Source organism: Pan troglodytes, chromosome 6, assembly GCF_028858775.2.
Source record: "Pan troglodytes isolate AG18354 chromosome 6, NHGRI_mPanTro3-v2.0_pri, whole genome shotgun sequence".
Taxonomy (NCBI): domain Eukaryota; kingdom Metazoa; phylum Chordata; class Mammalia; order Primates; family Hominidae; genus Pan; species Pan troglodytes.
This window is the reverse complement of record NC_072404.2, coordinates 7,850,921-7,872,964: the sequence shown is the minus strand read 5'-3', so window position 1 is coordinate 7,872,964 and position 22,044 is coordinate 7,850,921. Positions and strand designations below refer to the sequence as shown.

Here is a 22,044-nt window from a genome sequence, read left to right as displayed (position 1 = left end):
GGCCGCTTCCTCCGGGTGGAGTGCTCCTCAGCACTCAGGGGTCCTCCCTGCACCCACCCTGCCCGGAACCCTGCTCCTTGCCCCTCTCCTTCCAGAGCCCTGTGTCTGGCTGCTCCAATTACTGGAGCAGTTCCTTGTCCTCTTCCCGAGTCTCCTGCTATCTGAAGAGTTCATTACATTGGAATCCGAGGCCTCGCTGCCTACATTAGCAGGTTTTCATAGACTGCCACATCTCCAAAAGGGGAAAAGAGACAGGAGATTTAAAACTCTCGTCTTGCCGAAAGCAGACAGATTGACTCAAAAATGACCCAGTCAATAAAAGATGAGCTCTGGAAAGGCTTCCCTCTTCTCAGAGGGGGCTCGCCTGCCGGGGAGCTGAGGTTCTGCAAGCCTCGGTGGGAAATTAATCATGCACGCGGCATGCAAAGCGGCCGGAGCCCACGCAGCCCCGCCCCCACGTCTCCCAGGACCTCGCCGCCGCCACCCCAGGCCTCTCTCCACGGACCAGCTGCTGGGCATGTTCCTGGAGGGAAGCTTCCGGAAACAGATGAGGTGGCCGTGTTCTGTGGTCACGTCTTGACTCGGCTGTGATATCGCTGTGGGGCACTGCTCCCTCTGGAGTGTTTCTGGCTCTGGGAGGTGCGTGCGCGGTGGGCTCCCTGCCTGCACAGGGGCCCTGGCTGTGGGCCTGTGAGGCTGGGTCTGCCTGGAGCTGGTGGGATGAGAGGGGAGTGCTCTGAGGACTGTTCCCCCACTGGTGCAGGGACGGGGAGCACAGGGTTCCGGTGGCTCTGATGCATCGGTGGCAGGGACCGCAGCCCTGCCTGTGCCAGGAGGAGCCGTGAGAGGATGGGCGCCCCTTGCCCTCTGTGGGCTGGCATCTCCGTGCAGGGCCTGCAGTCTCTGCAGTGGCCACCCATTCTTATCTCTCCTGGTGCCCACCCCTGCCGCCTGCCTCACCTCACCCAAGCAGGAGGAGTCACCTCTGACCCCAACCGCTTCCTTTTACCAGAGTTGCTCAGCTCATGTTCTCCAAAAGGATAGGTTAAGTTTTCCTTTTGAGCCACACATGCCCCCATTTGCTGTCTGTCTCTCAGATGGCCATCCTTCATCCAGTCGACAGGGCTGGCCTTGCGGTTTCCACTGCTAACACACACGGAGCTGGCTGGTTCTGGGGTCTGTACCCGCACGCAGGGCCCCTGCCGCCATCTGGACCCCTGCCACCCCAGTTTCCCCCACTTCAGGATTTTGGGTCAGAAGGAAACTATCCCGACAGCTATGTGTACTCCTGCAGACTTCTGGGTTTGGCCATGGCTCCCGTCAGCCCCCAGACCCCCGACAAGTGTCTGAGGGGATGTGGAACCCAGCCCACTCCCACCACTTCTGCCCTGCAGCTGCATGGAGGGCGGGTTGGACAGGTGAGGCCCAGCCCCTGCCTTCAGGCAGCTCACACAGTGAGGGAAGCAGCCCTGCAAAGGTGGCCGCAGCTGGAAAGGCGTGTGTGTGCAGCAGAGGTTCAGACCCAGTCCAGGGGAGAGGGGTAGGATGCCCAAGAGGGGCTTCATCTGGAGGTGACGCCAGACTGGAGAGGGTTGGGATGCCCAAGAGGGGCCTCATCTGGAGGTGACGCCAGACTGGAGACGGTTGGGATGCCCAAGAGGGGCCTGTTCTGGAGGTGACGCCAGACTGGAGACGGTTGGGATGCCCAAGAGGGGCCTGTTCTGGAGGTGACGCCGGACTGGAGAGGGTTGGGATGCCCAAGAGGGGCCTCATCTGGAGGTGACGCCGGAGCCTGGCCTTGCAGAAGTCCACTGGTGAACATCGTCCCCTGGCAGAAGGCAAATGTGCCCGCCACATTGTGGCAGCAGAAATGAGCACCATGCGTTCTGAGTGTGCCTGGGGTGTCTGGGAGGACTGTGGACTTGTAGCGGCAGAGGGCAGAACACCTGGGCTGCACACAAATGACTGTGCTGGGCAATGGCGCTTCCCTTCCGAAGCTGGGCTCTGACTCTGCAAGTGACTGCGCCGGGGGCAGTGCTCCCCTTCCGAAGCTGGGCTCTGCGTCAAAAGAAAGACCCCTGGGGCCTGAGGAGGAGGGAGAGGAGGGTGACAGGAAGTAGAATTTGGACTCTAGTAAAGAAAGACCCCGAGCAGAGGTGGTGCCAGGGAGGGTTGGTGAGGACAGAGCGTTGAAACCTGGTGTCCAGCGGGTGTTGAGTGCTAAATCCAGGAAGGTCGAAGGCAACTCAAGTTGTCTGGCTCAAGGGGTGCGGGGGATGGAGGGAGAGGCGGCCGCCCAGGAGCGGTAACTGTGGGAGTAGCATTTAGGACATGAGGCATGCCTGCAGTTATGAATCCTCACGGCTAATCAGGGCTGTGGGCACAGGCAGCTGAGGCCACTTGAAAGGACTGATGCGCCCAGACCAGGCCCCACCAGGGCCTCCGGTCACGGGATGGGTGCAGGGTTGGGGGTCAGGAGAGAGACACTGTGGCCCCGCATCGCCATGCTGGAGCCCATGTCCCGCCTGACTGGCGTCACAGGGAGCCCTCTCCCTGCTTTCTCATCATCGGTTTCCCCATCCAGAAGGTGGGGACAGACGTAGCCATGCTCCCCAGGGCGGGGCCCGGCTGGGATGGGTGCACCGAGGCTGCATGTTCCTGCCCCGGACAGGCACCTACTCAAAGCCCGAGCAGGCTCTCACCTGACGAACGTGTTCCAGGTGGAAGAGAGGCCAGGACACGGGCAAACACGCGAACTCAGATGCTCGTGAGCTCTAGGGAGAAAGCAAATGTCGGGTGCCCAGAAGACCACTGGTGGGGGTGGCCCAGGGAGGCTTTTCTGAACTGAAGCCTGAATGACCAATGGAGACAGCTGCTCAGCCCCCAGGGCAGTGCCCAGCGTGGGCTCCAGCTTTGGCTGGGTGTTCGAGGGGTCGCCTCAACAGTGCTGGCATCGCAGAGGTGGCCCTGTGCTGACGCGTCGGACGGCTGCTGCGACCAGCCCTCCCTGTAGTCCTGTTGCTGGCCAGAGACCGTGGAGCTGGATTCTGGCCTCCTGCTGGCATCTCTATGTCCATTCAGCAGGTGCCACATCCCCCCACATATGCCGGGTGTCCGGAGGATCACTGACACGGGGGCCAATGTCCCTCCTTCCGCCAAGGTTCCGCTGGGCCTCTGCTGCCGAAGGACCCCATGGGGGCTGTGGAGCCTGGTGCCGGGGGAGGGGGCTGTCCCTTGGGGTTCAGCTGCTGTGTTCTCGGTGCTGGGGGAGGATTCTTCTCCAAATATGATATCCGCGCCTGCCTGTCACCCCAGGACTCTCCCACCCCGTAATCTGGTGGCTGTAATTGCTGGTGTCTTTTCATATCAGTTTTGTGCAAGGTGACAAGCTGCTTGCTGGAGTACGTCGTTAATCACACAAGAGGTGCCCTGTTTGAAAACTGCACAGAGCTCACCCAGCCAGCGCCTGCCAGGCGGTGGGCCCGGGAGCGGCTCCTCCATGTGTAATTCCAGGGCGAGTGTCTTCTCACTGGTGCAGAGTGTGCAGTTTCTGCCCAGCAGGGGAACTCATGGCTCATTATAGAGGCTGCGTCTCAAGGGCCGTCTGGTACCAGCAGAGTTGAAGCGACCATCTTCTTGGGGCAGCAGCAGGCCCTGGCTGGCAGGTGGTGGCGTCCCATCCTCCTGTTGCCAAAGCCAGTTCCTGGGGACCGTGATGCCTGCCAGCCCCTCGGGCTGGTCTCCGGGAATTTGGATTTGGGGCCGGCAGCCCCTGGGATGAGCCAGGTGGGGCGCTGTGGGGCATGCTGGGGTACGGTTCTCACGGGTGACATCCCGGGGGGCCCCGGCCAGCCTACAGGTGCGTCCCCACCTCCTACAGTCTCTTGCAGAGCCAGCCAGGACCCGGATACAAATCGCACAGCCATAACCACTGCAATGCCCCGTGCCCATGGCTGCTAATAAAATTGCATCAATATTTGATGCCTAATTATTAAATATTTAAAAATGTAAAACTGAAATAGTTTAGAAGCTTGCAAAACATGAATAATTCAGTCCCGGGAAGCCTGGCTCGGCATTGGGCCTGGGCAGGACCGGGGCTGCCAGTGCCTGCCAGGGCCCAGAGTACTCTCTGCAGGGACACTCGGGCGGCTCACCCAGCCCTGGGCCTCCACCGGCTTCCTGTGTCCGCAGCGTGCAGGGGATCCTTGGTCGTCTCTCATCGAGGTCAGACCTCGGCCTGATGTGGAGGCCTCTGCGTCACCTACTAGTACACCACTCCGGTGTCGGGCTCCTTCAGAGGCTGGTCCCGCTGCTCCGAGTCTGGGCACGTTCCCTCCTGCCCTGTGTTCCCACTGGCACTGAGCATCTGAGAGTCATCTCTGACCCATCAGACTTGTCCTAGAGGGAAGATCTGGAGATGCCAATGCTGGCAGCCTCCCAGAAACAGTCCAGCAGGACCCCCTGGGGCTGCTGCTCATGCCAAGCGCCCAGCCGCCGCCAGGGAGACATCTAACGAGAGATGGGAAATAGACACTTGGGGGAGCCAGGCCGTGTGGTGGGGGTCATGAGAGAAATGCATGCTGGGGGAGTTTCATAATGTTCAGAACAGAGACACGGCTCTGCTACTTCCAGGGAGTGAGAACCAGTCACTTGTAGAAGACCAGAAGTCAGAACGGATTCAGGCTTCTCCACAGCAGTGCTGAGCACTTGAGACCTGAGGGCGATGCCTTCAGCACTGAAGGAGAGGCCGGGTGCGGGGCTCACACCTGTCATCCCAACACTGTGGGAGGCACACATAAGGCCCGCAGGTCAACAACAGCCTGGGCAACATAGAAAGACCCTAAATATATATATATTAGCCCAGTGTGGTGGTGTGCTCCCTGTGGTCCCAGGGACTTGGGAAGCTGAGGTGGGAGGATCGCTTGAGCCCAGGAGTTCGAGGCTACAGTGGGCTACGATCGCGCCACATAGAAAGACCCTAATATATATTAGCCCAGTGTGGTGGTGTGCTCCCTGTGGTCCCAGGGACTTGGGAAGCTGAGGTGGGAGGATCGCTTGAGCCCCGGAGTTCGAGGCTACAGTGAGCTACGATCACGCCACATAGAAAGACCCTAATATATATTTATTAGCCCAGTGTGGTGGTGTGCTCCCTGTGGTCCCAGAGACTTGGGAAGCTGAGGTGGGAGGATCACTTGAGCCCGGGAGTTCGAGGCTGCAGTGAGTTACGATCGCGCCACTGCACTCCAGCCTGGGTGACAGAGTGAGACCCTGTCTCAAAAAACAAAACAAACACAACTGAAGGAGGAGTGTATACAGCCTGGAATTCTGCATCTGGCCAAATTACCCATCAGCCCTGAAGGTGAGGTAGAGATGTCTTCAGCCATGCAGGGTTCCAGACATTGTTCTCTGTCTCACGTCATCAGGGACCTGCTGAAGGGTATGATCGCGAGAGTTGCGGGGCAGCTGCAGCCCTGAGCCAGGTGGTCCCCAGTTCCAGCTGCAGCAGCCTGGACAGACTTGCTGGGCCTGTCATGCTGGAATCCCAACCTTTGAGCTGGGAAAGATGCTGTGCCCAGGCTGTGCTACATCGTTGGGACCGCGTGTGGGCAAACGTACTGTCTGGCCACCCACGTCTGCTAAGAGCCTTCATCTTACCCTTGCAGGGTGGCCCTGGCCGGACTCCTGAGCTCTGGGGCCACGGGCCGCTGTCTCCTGAGGGGGCCACACACTGCAGGGGCCGGGGCGGTCGCCCTTTCTCTCCGGACCACGCTCAGGTGATCTTTTGGGAGTCCTTGCGGCCCAGACCACACTGCCCCCTCACTCCACACCTGGACTCAGGCCCACCACTCAGATCCCGCGCCGAGCACCCGTGATGTCCATAGACAGCCAAGTGGTTGTTGACGACGCAGGGATGTGTTTGATTAAGAGGAACACGTTATTGCCGAGAGGGTTTTCGCCTCCACTGTCTTACTGACCTGGGGGCAGGTGATGTTACCCCCACTCCCGCCACACCCAGGGAGGAAAGGGGGCTTAGAGAGGTGAGGTGACTTGTCCGTGAACACACAGGCAGTGTATGGAGCCTGGAATCACTCCCTTCCTCCTGGCCCCGTGGCGGCGTCATCAGTGGGGCCGGGCCTACGCCGAGTAGAATTATCCTCCTGGCTTGGCCTGGGCCTCAGGGGCTGCCTTGTTTAATGGTGAAATATTAGTCCCTTTTTGTGGGTTTTTTAAAGCCTGAAAATCCCAACATTGGTTAACTGTATTTTATTCATTGTTTAGAAAGAAAAATGGCTCTGCCGTGAGTCCCTGAAGGAAAAGTTCCGAAGCTGCCTCCAGTCCCTAAACTGAGAGTTGCTGCGGAGTCTGGGGCTTGGGGTCCTCGGTGGCAGCTGTGCAGGGCCCAGACCCAGGCCAGCTCCTCACTGGGGCACCGGTCCAGGTCGGGCAGGAGCTGGGGGACCGTGGGACAGGGGCAAGGCGGTGGCAGTGGGGAGACAGGGGATGGGGGCGTGGCAAGGGCTGAGCAGCTGGGAGCTGATCTGAGGCCATGGGTGCCCTCACCGCCCCTCGCAGGCTGAAGCCCCTGGAGGCCCCCGGCTCTCACAGTGACCCTGTTAGCCACAGCAGGGATGGGGTTGGGGGCTTGGGGGTGGGGCAGTGGCACGGCCTCTCTTCGGCCTGCCTTGATTTTAAGGGCTTTTCCTCTGAGGCCATGGGAAGGCTGTATGTTCAGGGATGAACACAGGTGTTCAGGGACAGACGCACACGTGTTCGGGGATAAACGGACGTTCAGCAGTAGGCGCGTGTGTCCCGTCTGCTATGTGTGTGCTTGCTTGTGGTTAAGCTGACTGTGTAGCTTGCGCAGGGGCAGGAGCTCAGGGCTGTAGGGGATGGTGGCTTTGCTCACCTGCGTGTTCAGCACGCGCCCGTCGCGCACTTCCATGTTCCGGGTTCTCAGGTGCAGGGCAGGTGTGACAGTGCGCACAGGCCTGGCCCAGCCCACCTGAGCTCAGGGTGCACCGCAGGGAAACAGCATGAGGCCCAGTTGCACTGCAGGGAAAGAGCGTGAGGCCCAGGCATCTGAAACAGCTCTGTGGACGCCACAATCCGTGCCCTGCAGGAAAAGAGCGTGTGGAGAATAGGAGCCAGAGACTGGAGCGATGGAGAAGCAGGGTGCAGGAGAGGCAGCTGGAAAGGGAGGGCGGCTCAGGGCCCTGGGGCGGGGCTGGGACCAGGTCAGGCCAGGGCCAGATGCAGCTGCAGTGACAGCCAGGCTGGGGCACCCAGCAGGGCATGAATATCCCAGGAGAGAGCCCTGCCTCAGCCCAAGTCTTGCTGTGGGAGCATGGAGATCTGTCTGCATGGCCAGGGTTATCCTGGACGGGGTAGCAGGAGTGGTGTTGGCACACACAACCGAGGCCAGCCTGGGAAGAGGCTGCTTGGGATTCGGGGACCCTATAAAAGCACCAGGGCTGGCGTCTCTTCCTCCTGTGGGGTCTTCCCACGTGGGCCAGCTGCCTCAGCTGTGCAGGGGCTGGTCTCCTCAGGGCACTGCTGCCTGGTGCCTGCGGGTGCTTGGTAAACAGCTAGGCCCCAGCTCTTTTTTTTTTTTTTTGAGATGGAGTCTTACTGTGTCGCCCAGCCTGGAGTGCAGTGGTGCAGTCTCGGCTCACTGCAGCCTCTGCCTACTGGGCTCAAGCAATTCTCCTGCCTCAGCCTCCCGAGTAGCTGGGATTACAGATGTGCGCCACCACGCCCGGCTAATTTTTGTATTTTTAGTAGAGACAGGGTTTCACCATGTTGGCCAGGATGGTCTTGAACTCCTGACCTCAGATAATCTGCCTGCTTTGGCCTCCCAAAGTGCTGGGATTACAGGTGTGAGCCACCGTGCCCAGCCCCAGGTTCCTCTTAAAATCATCCCAGGACACAGATGGGGGTAAGGCGGCCTCACTCACGGGAGAGGTCCCAGAGGGAGGTCACAGAGCCCAGGCCCACAGAGCGGTTCCAAGCACCTGGAACAGTGCTTCACCAATGATGAATTCCGCAAGAGCGTCTTCCATAGGCTACTGCGTCCCCGCTGCCTGGAACAGTGCTTCATGAATCATGAGTTCCGCAAGAGCGTCTTCCATAGGCCACTGCGTCCTCGCTGCCTGGAACAGTGCTTCATGAATCATGAGTTCCGCAAGAGCGTCTTCCATAGGCCACTGCGTCCTCGCTGCCTGGAACAGTGCTTCATGAATCATGAGTTCCGCAAGAGCGTCTTCCATAGGCCACTGCGTCCTCGCTGCCTGGAACAGTGCTTCATGAATCATGAGTTCCGCAAGAGCGTCTTCCATAGGCCACTGCGTCCTCGCTGCCTGGAACAGTGCTTCATGAATCATGAGTTCCGCAAGAGCGTCTTCCATAGGCCACTGCGTCCTCGCTGCCTGGAACAGTGCTTCATGAATCATGAGTTCCGCAAGAGCGTCTTCCATAGGCCACTGCGTCCTCGCTGCCTGGAACAGTGCTTCATCAATCATGAGTTCCACAAGAGCAACTTCCATAGGCCACTGTGTCCTCGCTGCCTGGAACAGTGCTTCATGAATCATGAGTTCCACAAGAGCAACTTCCATAGGCCACTGTGTCCTCGCTGCCTGGAACAGTGCTTCATGAATCATGAGTTCCGCAAGAGCGTCTTCCATAGGCCACTGCGTCCTCGCTGCCTGGAACAGTGCTTCATGAATCATGAGTTCCACAAGAGCAACTTCCATAGGCCACTGTGTCCTCGCTGCCTGGAACAGTGCTTCATGAATCATGAGTTCCGCAAGAGTGTCTTCCATAGGCCACTGCGTCCTCGCTGCTTGGAACAGTGCTTCATCAATCATGAGTTCCACAAGAGCAACTTCCATAGGCCACTGTGTCCTCGCTGCCTGGAACAGTGCTTCATGAATCATGAGTTCCGCAAGAGCGTCTTCCATAGGCCACTGCGTCCTCACTGCCTGGAACAGTGCTTCATGAATCATGAGTTCCGCAAGAGCGTCTTCCATAGGCCACTGCGTCCTCGCTGCCTGGAACAGTGCTTCATGAATCATGAGTTCCGCAAGAGCGTCTTCCATAGGCCACTGCGTCCTCGCTGCCTGGAACAGTGCTTCATTAATCATGAATTCCGCAGGAGCGTCTTTCATAGGCCACTGCGTCCTCGCTGCCTGGAACAGTGCTTCATGAATCATGAGTTCCACAAGAGCGTCTTCCATAGGCCACTGCGTCCTCGCTGCCTGGAACAGTGCTTCATGAATCATGAGTTCCACAAGAGCAACTTCCATAGGCCACTGTGTCCTCGCTGCCTGGAACAGTGCTTCATGAATCATGAGTTCCACAATAGCGTCTTCCATAGGCCACTGCGTCCTCGCTGCCTGGAACAGTGCTTCATGAATCATGAGTTCCACAAGAGCGTCTTCCATAGGCCACTGCGTCCTCGTTGCCTGGAACAGTGCTTCATTAATCATGAATTCCGCAGGAGCGTCTTTCATAGGCCACTGCGTCCTTGCTGCCTGGAACAGTGCTTCATTAATCATGAGTTCCACAAGAACGTCTTTCATAGGCCACTGCGTCCTCGCTGCCTGGAACAGTGCTTCATCAATCATGAGTTCCGCAAGAGCGTCTTCCATAGGCCACTGCGTCCTCGCTGCCTGGAACAGTGCTTCATGAATCATGAGTTCCACAAGAGCATCTTCCATAGGCCACTGCGTCCTCGCTGCCTGAAACAGTGCTTCATGAATCATGAGTTCCACAAGAGCGTCTTCCATAGGCCACTGCGTCCTCGCTGCCTGGAACAGTGCTTCATGAATCATGAGTTCCACAAGAGCGTCTTCCATAGGCCACTGCGTCCTCGCTGCCTGGAACAGTGCTTCATTAATCATGAATTCCGCAGGAGCGTCTTTCATAGGCCACTGCGTCCTCGCTGCCTGGAACAGTGCTTCATTAATCATGAATTCCGCAGGAGCGTCTTTCATAGGACACTGCGTCCTCGCTGCCTGGAACAGTGCTTCATGAATCATGAGTTCCACAAGAGCAACTTCCATAGGCCACTGTGTCCTCGCTGCCTGGAACAGTGCTTCATGAATCATGAGTTCCGCAAGAGCGTCTTCCATAGGCTACTGCGTCCCCGCTGCCTGGAACAGTGCTTCACCAATGATGAATTCCGCAGGAGCGTCTTCCATAGGCTACTGCGTCCCCGCTGCCTGGAACAGTGCTTCATGAATCATGAGTTCCACAATAGCGTCTTCCATAGGCCACTGCGTCCTCGCTGCCTGGAACAGTGCTTCATGAATCATGAGTTCCACAAGAGCGTCTTTCATAGGCCACTGTGTCCTCGCTGCCTGAAACAGTGCTTCATTAATCATGAATTCCGCAGGAGCGTCTTTCATAGGCCACTGTGTCCTCGCTGCCTGGAACAGTGCTTCATGAATCATGAGTTCCACAAGAGCATCTTCCATAGGCCACTGCGTCCTCGCTGCCTGGAACAGTGCTTCATGAATCATGAGTTCCACAAGAGCGTCTTCCATAGGCCACTGCGTCCTCACTGCCTGGAACAGTGCTTCATGAATCATGAGTTCCGCAAGAGCGTCTTCCATAGGCCACTGCGTCCTCGCTGCCTGGAACAGTGCTTCATCAATCATGAGTTCCACAAGAGCGTCTTCCATAGGCCACTGCATCCTCGCTGCCTGGAACAGTGCTTCATGAATCATGAGTTCCGCAAGAGCGTCTTTCATAGGCCACTGCGTCCTCACTGCCTGGAACAGTGCTTCATTAATCATGAATTCCGCAGGAGCGTCTTTCATAGGCCACTGCGTCCTCGCTGCCTGAAACAGTGCTTCATGAATCGTGAGTTCCACAAGAGCGTCTTCCATAGGCCACTGCGTCCTCGCTGCCTGGAACAGTGCTTCATGAATCATGAGTTCCACAAGAGCGTCTTCCATAGGCCACTGCGTCCTCGCTGCCTGGAACAGTGCTTCATTAATCATGAATTCCGCAGGAGCGTCTTTCATAGGCCACTGCGTCCTCGCTGCCTGGAACAGTGCTTCATTAATCATGAATTCCGCAGGAGCGTCTTTCATAGGACACTGCGTCCTCGCTGCCTGGAACAGTGCTTCATGAATCATGAGTTCCACAAGAGCAACTTCCATAGGCCACTGTGTCCTCGCTGCCTGGAACAGTGCTTCATGAATCATGAGTTCCGCAAGAGCGTCTTCCATAGGCTACTGCGTCCCCGCTGCCTGGAACAGTGCTTCACCAATGATGAATTCCGCAGGAGCGTCTTCCATAGGCTACTGCGTCCCCGCTGCCTGGAACAGTGCTTCATGAATCATGAGTTCCACAATAGCGTCTTCCATAGGCCACTGCGTCCTCGCTGCCTGGAACAGTGCTTCATGAATCATGAGTTCCACAAGAGCGTCTTTCATAGGCCACTGCGTCCTCGCTGCCTGAAACAGTGCTTCATTAATCATGAATTCCGCAGGAGCGTCTTTCATAGGCCACTGTGTCCTCGCTGCCTGGAACAGTGCTTCATGAATCATGAGTTCCACAAGAGCGTCTTCCATAGGCCACTGCGTCCTCGCTGCCTGGAACAGTGCTTCATGAATCATGAGTTCCGCAAGAGCGTCTTTCATAGGCCACTGCGTCCTCGCTGCCTGAAACAGTGCTTCATGAATCATGAGTTCCACAAGAGCGTCTTCCATAGGCCACTGCGTCCTCGCTGCCTGGAACAGTGCTTCATGAATCATGAGTTCCACAAGAGCGTCTTCCATAGGCCACTGCGTCCTCACTGCCTGGAACAGTGCTTCATGAATCATGAGTTCCGCAAGAGCATCTTCCATAGGCCACTGCGTCCTCGCTGCCTGGAACAGTGCTTCATGAATCATGAGTTCCACAAGAGCGTCTTCCATAGGCCACTGCGTCCTCGCTGCCTGGAACAGTGCTTCATGAATCATGAGTTCCACAAGAGCGTCTTCCATAGGTCACTGCGTCCTCGCTGCCTGGAACAGTGCTTCATGAATCATGAGTTCCACAAGAGCATCTTCCATAGGCCACTGCGTCCTCGCTGCCTGGAACAGTGCTTCATGAATCATGAGTTCCACAAGAGCAACTTCCATAGGCCACTGCGTCCTCGCTGCCTGGAACAGTGCTTCATGAATCATGAGTTCCGCAAGAGCGTCTTCCATAGGCCACTGCGTCCTCGCTGCCTGCAACAGTGCTTCATTAATCATGAATTCCGCAAGAGCGTCTTCCATAGGCCACTGCGTCCTCGCTGCCTGGAACAGTGCTTCATGAATCATGAGTTCCACAAGAGCAACTTCCATAGGCCACTGTGTCCTCGCTGCCTGGAACAGTGCTTCATGAATCATGAGTTCCGCAAGAGCGTCTTCCATAGGCTGCTGCGTCCTTGCTTTCTGGAACGGTGCCTGCTGCTGGGTCCTCTTCCCACTGCAGGACGTACAGCGAGGCTGGAGCCTGAGACAGGGTTCCCCGCACCCTGAGGCTCAGGTAGCCTGCCCGACCTGGTTCTGCGTGGGTATAGCTCAGGTCCCGGGGAAGGGCGGAAGTGGACAGGCAGTGCCCTGGGGCTGTACTCCTAAGATCCGTCGGTATTTTTAAAAGGTTCTCTGCTTGCTCTCATCTGCATGTGCCCCGTAACACTCGAAGGAGTAAAGAGGATGTAGACAAAAGTACCGCGTTTTCCTTTTCCCTCCTTCTGAAAGGCCTGGGCCCCGGCATCTCTGTCCCCATCCCCGTGGGTCACAGCTGTGTGCTGGCTCTCCCTGCCCTGCCAAGGTAGAAGCATTCTCTGCATTTCAGGCTGTGAACTGGGCCTCTTGAGATAAGTGCTGTAAATGCTCCTTTATCCTGACATCCCGGCCCTCAGTGCTGTAAAGCCTCTCTTTCCCACTAGCTAGCCTTTACCTAATGGAGCACAATTTATTTTTATTCTGTCCTCTTCACAGCTGCCTCCTGTGATTCCAGGAGGAGGCAGGTGTGGGGCTAAGGTGGTGAGGGGGTGGCTGTTCAGGCACCAGTGTCGTGGATGCCTTCAGCCCCCTGGGACACCCCACTGGGCCGGGCCCTGGGCAGCCGCCACTGCATCCTCTCTGACTCCCACTTGAACACCTGCTGTTCTCCCTCCTCTCTTGCCCCTCACCGAGGCCTTGAGAGCCCATCAGTACCAGGCCTGTGCCCCTGCATCCCTGCAAGGTGGTAGCAGGTACCTCCAAGAGGGCTGGTTCTGCCCAAAGCAGGGGTCCCAGGGGTGTGGAGGAGGGGCCCGAGGAGGGCCGGCGTCTAGGCAGAGGGGAGTTGCTGCTTCCTAGGCAGGTGGTCCTGGTCAGTGTGGCCAGAGTTCAACATCCCTGGGCAGGGAAGGCAGGAGCCAGGGCTGTGGGTGGGCTGGGCTCAAGGCCTCCCTACAGTTTGGCTCTAAGCCTGGGGTAGCCCTGGAGGCCAGTGGGCAGGGCCTAAAAGCCTTGGTGAGGCCACCCCAGAGAGCAGGGCTGCAGAGCTGGGCTCCCTCCCTGAGCACCCCTGGCACGGCAGGCCTTGAGCACACAGCGGGCCGGGCTGGGCAGGGGACGGGAGCGCTGAAGGCTGCACCACTGCCTTGCCTCAGCCCATGCACTGCTGTTGCAGGTCGGGCCTGAGAACAGCCTGGGCAGTGCCTATGTGGTCCCAGGGCTGGGGTCCGGCACAGGGCTGTCGCCTCTTACCCTGGGGGTCTCTGCCAGTGGCTTCTGGGGTCTCTGAGAGGAGCCTGCCCAGGATCCAGGCCCACAGAACCCAGTCCAGAGGAACCCCGGGCTCCTGGCTCACTTGGGAGGAGACCACGTGAGAGCAACCGACAAGAAAGCGATGACATCTCCAAGGCGGAAAACCCATCTTTTATTTATTTAATCCAAACCATCGTGTGAATTATTCATTCACGTTGATGTAAGCCACTGAACTACAGGGATAAAGGGGGGTCAGAACGCTGGCTTGATCTGCCCCAAGCTGAACCGACTCCGTCGAGGCAGCCTTGTCTGGAGGATGGAGCCTTCCCTACCTGGACAGGAGACCAGGGTCAGGGCCCCCTCGCCTCTGAGGGTCTGTGTGGCATGGAGGACGGACCCTTCCCCTCCAGGGCCCTGGGTTTGGCTGTCAGAGGGCGAGAGAGTGGCCCCAGGAGTGAGTGTGGCGGCCCCTGCTGCTCCCAGCCACATGGGTGGTGGTCTCGCCTCTGAGAGGGGGCCCCACACACTGCCTTCCTCGCCCTGGGACCTCATACCAACCTGCTATGGGTGGGCAAACACAGCCCGGAGCCCCGGAACTTCCAGAGGTCTGTGAGCGGCACAGGCAGCTTTGAAGTCTGTCGGAAAACAGGGCTGTTTCCTTCTCCAAGGTCAGGCTGCATTTATTACCAAAATCTAATTCTTCCCCTTTGGATGCCTGAGATCTATCAAAGGCAGCACGGGCCATGTTAGGGTGAAATATAGCCTCTGAAATGTGGTCTCTGTGTTCTTCCTTGTGCACGTAGCAATTCCTGCTACCGATAGCCCCATCTTCGGGAGGATCAGCCGAAGGACGCAGGGAAGAGTCTTGGGGTCAGAGCTGCCAATTAGCCTTCAGATTTCACAGCCTGATTTCTCGATTCATCAAGGGCCCCAGCCTCATCCTGCTGGAGGGGCTGGGCTGTGGAATAACAGTGTCCCCCAGGGCCGTCTTTGCCAGCGATGGAGGGAGGAGGCCAGGTCGGGGCGAGGGCTGAATCAGTCCCAATGCTGCCATCCCACAGGTGGGGACGGGCGCCAGGGCCCCTCTGCTGACAGGCCTGCGGTGGTACAGGCCCCATATCCTCCCAGCCCCTGACATCTGGATGCTGCTAACGTGGGCCCTGCACCGCTGCTCCTTCCAGAACCCATGGCAGGCAGCGCCCTTGCTTTTGCAGCCAAGCAGCGAGTCTCCGTGAGCCTGGGTGTCCTTGTTTGTGGATTGGGGATCGGATCGTGTTCATAGCTGGCATAGCCAGGCAGTGAGTGAGCTTGCACTCGGAACGTGCTGCTCGACTGAGCTCACGCTATCGGGGGTGCCCAGCGGCCCTGCGCTCTCGGTGGTGGCCTCCGGCACGTGATCTGGCCTAACACCTCTGAAGTCAGCTGCCTGCCTGTGTCCGTGTTGCAGGCAGAAGTCCTGGGAGATGGGGTGAAGGGGTAGGTTCAGGGTCACAGGTCAGGGAGGCAGAGCCGAGCTGGAACCACGGCCCCTCCCGCGTCCTCCATCTTCCTCTGCAGACTTGAGGGCTTCTCGTTTGCACCTGGCTCCCCTGTCCCTGCTCACCTCCAGGAAGCAACCCGGACTGCATCGTCCACCTTAAACTGGCCCATCAGAGCCTCTTCGGGCCGCTGTGCACAAACTCCCTGGCAACCCCTCTCTCACTCACTGTGACCTGGCCAGCAGGCACTCAACACTGCACCTTTCCTCACACTCCCCCAGAGTGGACTGTGGGGGACCCCACACCCTTCCTGGGGCCTTCAGACTCATCTCTAACTCAGGACCAGCCTCCCCCCCGTGCGCTGCCTGGAGTTGAAACCCTTGTTCTCTCCAACCATGTGGCCGTGGTTGACTTTAACATCCTCTTTCTCAGCCTAGCCAGGGAGCTGACCATCCCGTGCCTGGTTGTGGGCGCCTACAGCAGTCCCTCGTCATAGTGGAGGGAGGCTAGCAGCTGGCCCAGCTCCCGTGGCCTGCAGGATAGGGTCCAGCAGGCTCCCGTCCCCGCCTGGAGCAGTCCCAGGCCCCTGGAGGGCTCCCCATTGCCAGCTCCAGACAGCACTGCTGGGAAGCACCCGGCCTAGGGGACGGCTCTGTGTGCGTCTGAGTGGAGCCAGTCCTGATAATTAACGCGGGGATAAATCGAGGTTTAACTACTTGGAAGGCCTCTCGGGTGAGAAATTCATGATAATCGCTGTTATCCTCCTGATGGCTCTGCACAGCAGTTCCTCCCCAAGCAGCCGTAAACTCTGACGGGCAGGGTGTGGGGCTGTACCCTGAATAGTCACTTAGAGCCGTGTCCGGGGCAGTGGGCCTGGGGGTGCCGGCTGTCATCTCACGATGGCCTGACCTCAGAGGTGGCTGGCAGGTAAAGCCCCGGGGCAGTAGGATCCGGAACGTCCCGGTGGCCTCCTGCCTGCCTCCCTGTTTCTCGGTGCTGGCTCCTGTGGGGCAGGCGTCCAGCCTCAGAAAGGACCCAGGCGGCAACCTGGGAACGGATGGTCAGGATCACTGGGTGGCGTGGCGGCCCAGGCCTTCGCTTTGGGACCCACATCCTCAGCACCAGCTCCTCACACGGTTCTCTTCTAAATCCCTGGAGTGCTGGGGCAAGCGAACCCCGAGTCATGCCTGACCCTGTGGCTTCCTGACCCTGTGGCTTCCTGGCAGTGACTGCACTGGCTCCAGGGGTTGTCATTCTGCAGGCCGAGGGCTGGTCCCTGTGGAGGGGCCCGGGCTGCTCGTAGTCTGGCTCTCAGAGTTACCGTTCTTAATGCAGTAACTTTATTATCGCCACCACCAGAGAGTCAGCCTTTATCAGCTCACCCCTCACTCCCGTTCCCTCACGCGTGCCGGTGGAGGCTGGCTGGTGTGACACGGGGGCTTGCTGTGTCCCTGGGCAGCCGCCACTCCCACCTGTACTCGGCCTCCTCCCTGCCCTGGCCGCTCCCGGGTCCCCACCCCTCCGGCCTGGTGCCGCACTCACTGTCTCCTTCTGTCCCTCCCGCAGAGCTGAAGAAGCAGGTGGAGAGTGCCGAGCTGAAGAACCAGCGGCTCAAGGAGGTTTTCCAGACCAAGATCCAGGAGTTCCGCAAGGCCTGCTACACGCTCACCGGCTACCAGATCGACATCACCACGGAGAACCAGTACCGGCTGACCTCGCTGTACGCCGAGCACCCAGGCGACTGCCTCATCTTCAAGGTGGGTCCTGCATGTGATGGCTCTCCGGCTGTCTCGCCCTCTGTCTCCTCCCATGGGGAGATCCGACCGTAGCCCTCGGCAAAGGAGCAGCCTCGCGTCCAAAGGGGATGGTGTGGAGGGCTGAGCAGGAAGGAGGTGCACTGGCCCATCCTCGTCACCCCCTGAGGCTTCTCAGCCTTGGGCCAACCCTATGTGGCTTTGCAGCCCTGGACCCCCTGGGTGCGGAAGACCCTAGGCTGTCCCCCTGCCTTTCTCAGCCTCTGTCTGTCGCAACTTGGGCTTCGTTCCATGAGGGCTGTGGCCGTAGGCGTGTGTGTCAGTGTGTCCAGAGGCAGCGGTGCCTGGGGAGGACTGAAGTCCATGTGGGGCCGGGGCAGGGGACGCCTTCCAAGATGCCAGGCTGCGCAGTGGGACAGCGCAGTCCCAGAGGCCAGCACAGGGCAAGGTAGACAGATTAGAAGAGGAAAGGAGAGCCAGCCGCATCTCTACACTCGCGTCCTGCGAGCCAGCAGGCGCTCTTCTGGTTTGCTGGTGAAGCCGGACTGGGTCCACCGTTGTGGACATGAAGAGTCCTCGGGCGAGCAGGGTCCAGTAGCAGAAATTGGGGTGTTATGTGTTGACCCTCAGGGTGGAGGTGGCCCCACTTGGACCTCCAGCAGCTGGAAACCCAGGGCGACAAGGGCTTGTTCATCACTGCCCCAGTGAGCTAACCTCCGGTTTGTGAAGATGGTGCCGTCGGCCTGGTGTGGCACTGTGGCCCCGGCATGACCTCGTGGCCTCGTCTTGTCATGTGGCTGTTTCAGGAAGGCTGGAGGGGGTGGTGGCTGTGGGAGATCAGGACAGGCAGAGACGGGCCCCACCTGGGACTGCTGTGGTCTGGAACGGGCGTCTAAACCGCCTGCAGTCTGCAGCCTCTGCGCGTCTTTATGGAACCGAGAACAAACTTTGATTTGTATAAAAGCTGTACCCAGTGCGGCCTACGCATGTCCGTCAGCGTCTCACAGCGGTGAGCCGCTGCCTGTCTGATTCAGCCTTAGCCCGGCTCTTCCTCCTCCTTCTGCACAACCCGCCCGTCTTCACAGCCTGCGCTGCACGGGGGCACCGTGCCGGGCTTGCTCTGCGTTCCTTGTGGATTTCCTGCTTCTCAGATCACATTCATCCATTTCTACACTCTTGAAACTCTCAAACCTTTGAATAATAAAAACACACCAAGTCTTTAAATAAGCTATCAGAAATGTACTTCTTCGCTTTTGTATAATTCTGTATACTTTGAATAATTCACAGAGGTGTTTAATGCATTATACGAATTCCATAGGTTTCTAAAATGATTAGGTATTAATAAAGGTGTACCACGAACAGTTATCACTTAACATATCACTCGTTACATCAACATTTACAAATTAAGAGGCAGCGTTTTCCCCGGATCCCTGCGTGTGCTGTAGTTGAAGCGAATCTTAGGAAGACTAACTGCAGCGGAATCTTGGGGCACCCTCCACAGTGTTTTCTGTTGAGAGTGTCGAAAATCCAAAAGAGGGAAGCAAGCCACTCATCATCCTCCCGCGAAAGGCGGCCGCTGTCCTGCTTTGCTGTGTTTCCTTTCAGTGTTTCATACGTAGGCACGTGCCTAGGCATGTTCATTTACACCTGGGAACTCAGGATCCTGGGGTTCCGTTGTGTGTGCTCCTGTGTCACTTTTAAAAAACACCGTCAGCAAGTAGCTTCTTGACCACTGTAAGCCCTGCATGGGCTTCTGAAGCACAGCCCTGCCCAATGTCCTCAGGTTTGCTGAACACCAGGTCCATCCCCGTCATACCCTCGAGCATGGGCCCTGCCGCTCTCCCTGCTCGAGCCAGCATCTCAGCTCCCCCGGCCCGCATCCCCCCTCCCAGGATCCCAGCCATGGCAGGATGTTGAGACCAGAAGGCTTGGGCCGGCCTCAGCTTGCCAGTGGCCAGACCTTCAGCCCCCATGGCCTGGGCAGGAACCCCTGCCCTCCTTTCCGCCTTGGAGCCCTCTCAGCCCCCAGGCTCTTGAGGTCAGGGAGAGGCAGGATGGGAGCCCCAGGAGGAGGAGGCGGGTGGACAGAGAGCCCAGGAGCTGGCCAGCTCCCCAGCCCTGCTCGCCCCAGGCCTAAAGGACACACCGCGTACGGGAGGCCGGGCTCGCCCCGAGGAGCCGTGGTTCCTGCAGGGGTCTGGCCTGGGCCCCGCAGCTCTTGCCAGGCGTCCTGCCTGCCTTCCTAGACTCTTGTGATTTGGAGCCTTGGCGCCTCCCCAGGCCGCCCCCTCACTGCCCATCCTCCAGCCCTTGCTGTCCCTTCTTTCCAGTGGCAGGCCTGGCCTGACCTGACCTTCTGGATCACGGCCTGTCCTGGCCCAAGGCCTGTGTGAATGTGACTTTGCAGGCCCTGAGGGCTGGATGTGCTGGGTCAGAAGCCATGGAGCTGAGGCAGCCGCCTCTGGAAGGACAGACGGTCCACTGGCCCAGTGCTCCACCAGCAAGGCCTGGTGCCCGCAGAGGCCCTGCTCCCCACCCTTCCGGCCACCCACCATGCCTGCTCTGGGCCGTGTCCTGGGGGCTGGCTCAGGTGGACAGTGTCAGGGAACGAGGTTGCTTTTAGTTTACCCACTTTCCCCATGTGTGACATGCACTGTGTTTTCATGCTTGAAGCTCCCAGGATCAGGGAGATTAAGTAAAGTATGCAAGGGCTTTACAAGTTGATGTTTGCAGGCAGGGCTGAGAGCTGCGGGGTGGGCCTGGCATAGGGAGCTCTGGGCAACCCAGGCAGGGGGCTGACTCTAGGTGAGCTTGTGGGCTGGTGCCCAAGTGCAGCTGTTGCCAGGGGGGTGCTGGCTGGGCCTCTGCCTCATCTGTAAAGCAGGTACAGTTATGTCTGACCCACAGGAGTAAGTGGGGCCATGTTCCTGGCACACCCATCATGGTTGCCAAGACCCCACCTTGGTCCATCGGTTTCATTTCTGAGCAGTGAAGTCCCCGCAGGAAGAAGCTGCCAACTTGTGTCTGCGTTTGTCCCTGGAACCCCAGCATCAAGGCCCACCTGCTCCATCCTCTTCACCTGGGCCCAGCTCACTTGTAGACACCTTCTCCAGGAAGCCCTCCTGGGTTCCCCAGACGTGGGACCCTTCTTCCGCTGGCTTCCCTCCTAGGACACGTGCCACCTTGTGTTTTTCCTGACAGGCGACTCTGCCGGAGGTTTTATTCCGTTGGGTTAGTTGTCCCTTGAGGGTCCCCAGGGGGCCTAAGTGTGCCCCTCCTGTGTTTCTCCCCCACTGCTGGGCTCCTGGTTCTTAAAGATGCTTCTTGCTCCATTTCTCTCCTAGGCTTCCTTTCACAGCCTCTTTCCCCCAGCCTCACCCAACCCCCACCCTCTCCTCCTGCTCTTCCTCCTCCCTCTCCTACTCCTCCTCCAGACTCTGTCCTGCCCAGCTGACGTGCCCTGCTAGCAGCTGTGCCTAGCACCTCGCTCGTCTCCTCCCCTCTTTGGAGGGCCGGGGCCTCCCAGACCTTCCTGCGCCCCATCTGGTTGATGTGGAGGGATCGCCTGCTGGAAGGATATGGGCCTTTAGAGCATGTTCATGAGGGCTGACACTGGGCATGCAGCCTTACCTCCCCAAGTTTCAGTCTCCTCACCTGTCGAGTAGAAGTAACTGTGGCTCACTTCAGAGGCTGCAAGAGACAAGTCTCATAAGTGCCACCTGTGGAGCTGGGGAGGGCTCATGTTGCACCGGGATCCCTGTTGGCTGGTTCAGCTCCAGCCCACGGTGCACCCATGCTTCTCCCAGAGCTGTGACTAGCTCTGCCAGCCCTGTGTGTCCTGGTCCCTGCAGACCTTCTGGAGGGCCTGCAACACTCAGGGAGCTTTCAAAGGCTCCCTGTAAGCCGACTCTTCCCAAGTCCTCCTCCGAGCTGCCCTTCACTGGGTGAGGCCGTTGGCCTCCTGAGAAATCCTCCCCCTTGGGTTCCAAGAAGACAGTGCTAGGGCTGCCGAGTCTTCTGGCAGGAGCTCTGACCAGGAGATGAGCATCAGTCCTGCCCCATCCACCTGTCATTCCTGCCTCCTTTGTACCCAGGACACCAAGCTTGGTGACAGGAGAGGCACTTGTACCGTTTGCAGCAGCTCCACGCCCCCAGCTCAGGGCCTGGCTTATGGAGAGGGCAGTCTAGGGCTCTGCCAGACAGACAGAAAAACAGGTTTCAGTGGAGCAAAAAGGAAGAGATAAACAGTGAACAGACAACAGCCAACCTGTAGGGCCAGGGCTCATGTTGGCACCTCTGCCTGCAGATGGTCACTGACTCCTTGGGGCCATGCAGCGGTGGCCCTGGTCTCCACTGTCCAGAGGAGAGATAAGAGACACTGTGGAGTCACCTTGTCCTGGGCAGCTCCTGACCCTGGTATGCAGCCTTGGCCAGGCCACTGCACTCCTGTGAGACTCAGTTTCCCCATCTGTCATGAGGAATGTGGTCTGAGTGCTCTCTGGGGGCCCTGACCCTGGCCTCCTGGCTTCAGAAAGACATCCCCAGGGCGCTGAGCATCACTAGGTGTGCCCAGGAGGGTCTTCCCTGAGCTGCCCTCCTGAGATAGGGCCACGGAGGGCAGAGGCCAGTGTGGGAGGGCAGGGAGAGCAGGGAGACAGGCCCCCTGCCCCACCCACTCCACCTGGGGGCTGGCATACGTGGCTCCCGTGCTCCTGAAAGATCTCGCCAAACCCCAGCCTCCTGGCCACGTCATTCATTTTATCAGATTTTCCCCCAGATGATTCTTCAGGCAGAAAGGGGGCTGCAGACAGAGTTAGAAATAGCCTAACCCGTTTCCAGTCAAGCGGGTTCCACAGATGTGTGCTGGGATAATTGAGGGTTTGCTGCACAGTCCCCCGCCACTCTGCTTCCCATCCCAGCCGGGACTTCCCATCCCAGCCGGGACCAAACCTCTTGTTGCCGCGTGGGTGGAGGGAGCTGGTTGCCTGGGCTGCCGTTTGGGGGAAAGGCAGGCAAATCTCAGCTCCAGCTCTTCCCAGCGGGAACCTGCTGCCTCTGCTCCTCTCCCTCCTGAGA

At 58.6% G+C, this 22,044-nt stretch overlaps 1 protein-coding gene across 10 annotated transcripts in view; it reads left to right on the top strand.

Moving 5' to 3' along the window:
• Positions 1 to 22,044, top strand: part of MAD1L1 (mitotic arrest deficient 1 like 1) — a 432,704-nt gene that overhangs the window by 329,939 nt on the left and 80,721 nt on the right. For all 10 annotated transcript variants that reach the window (XM_518933.9, XM_003318210.6, XM_054687323.2 and 7 more), the window contains one exon: positions 16,781 to 16,971. In XM_518933.9, coding sequence (XP_518933.3) covers positions 16,781 to 16,971 — 191 coding nt within the window. The remainder of the gene's footprint in view (positions 1 to 16,780; positions 16,972 to 22,044) is intronic.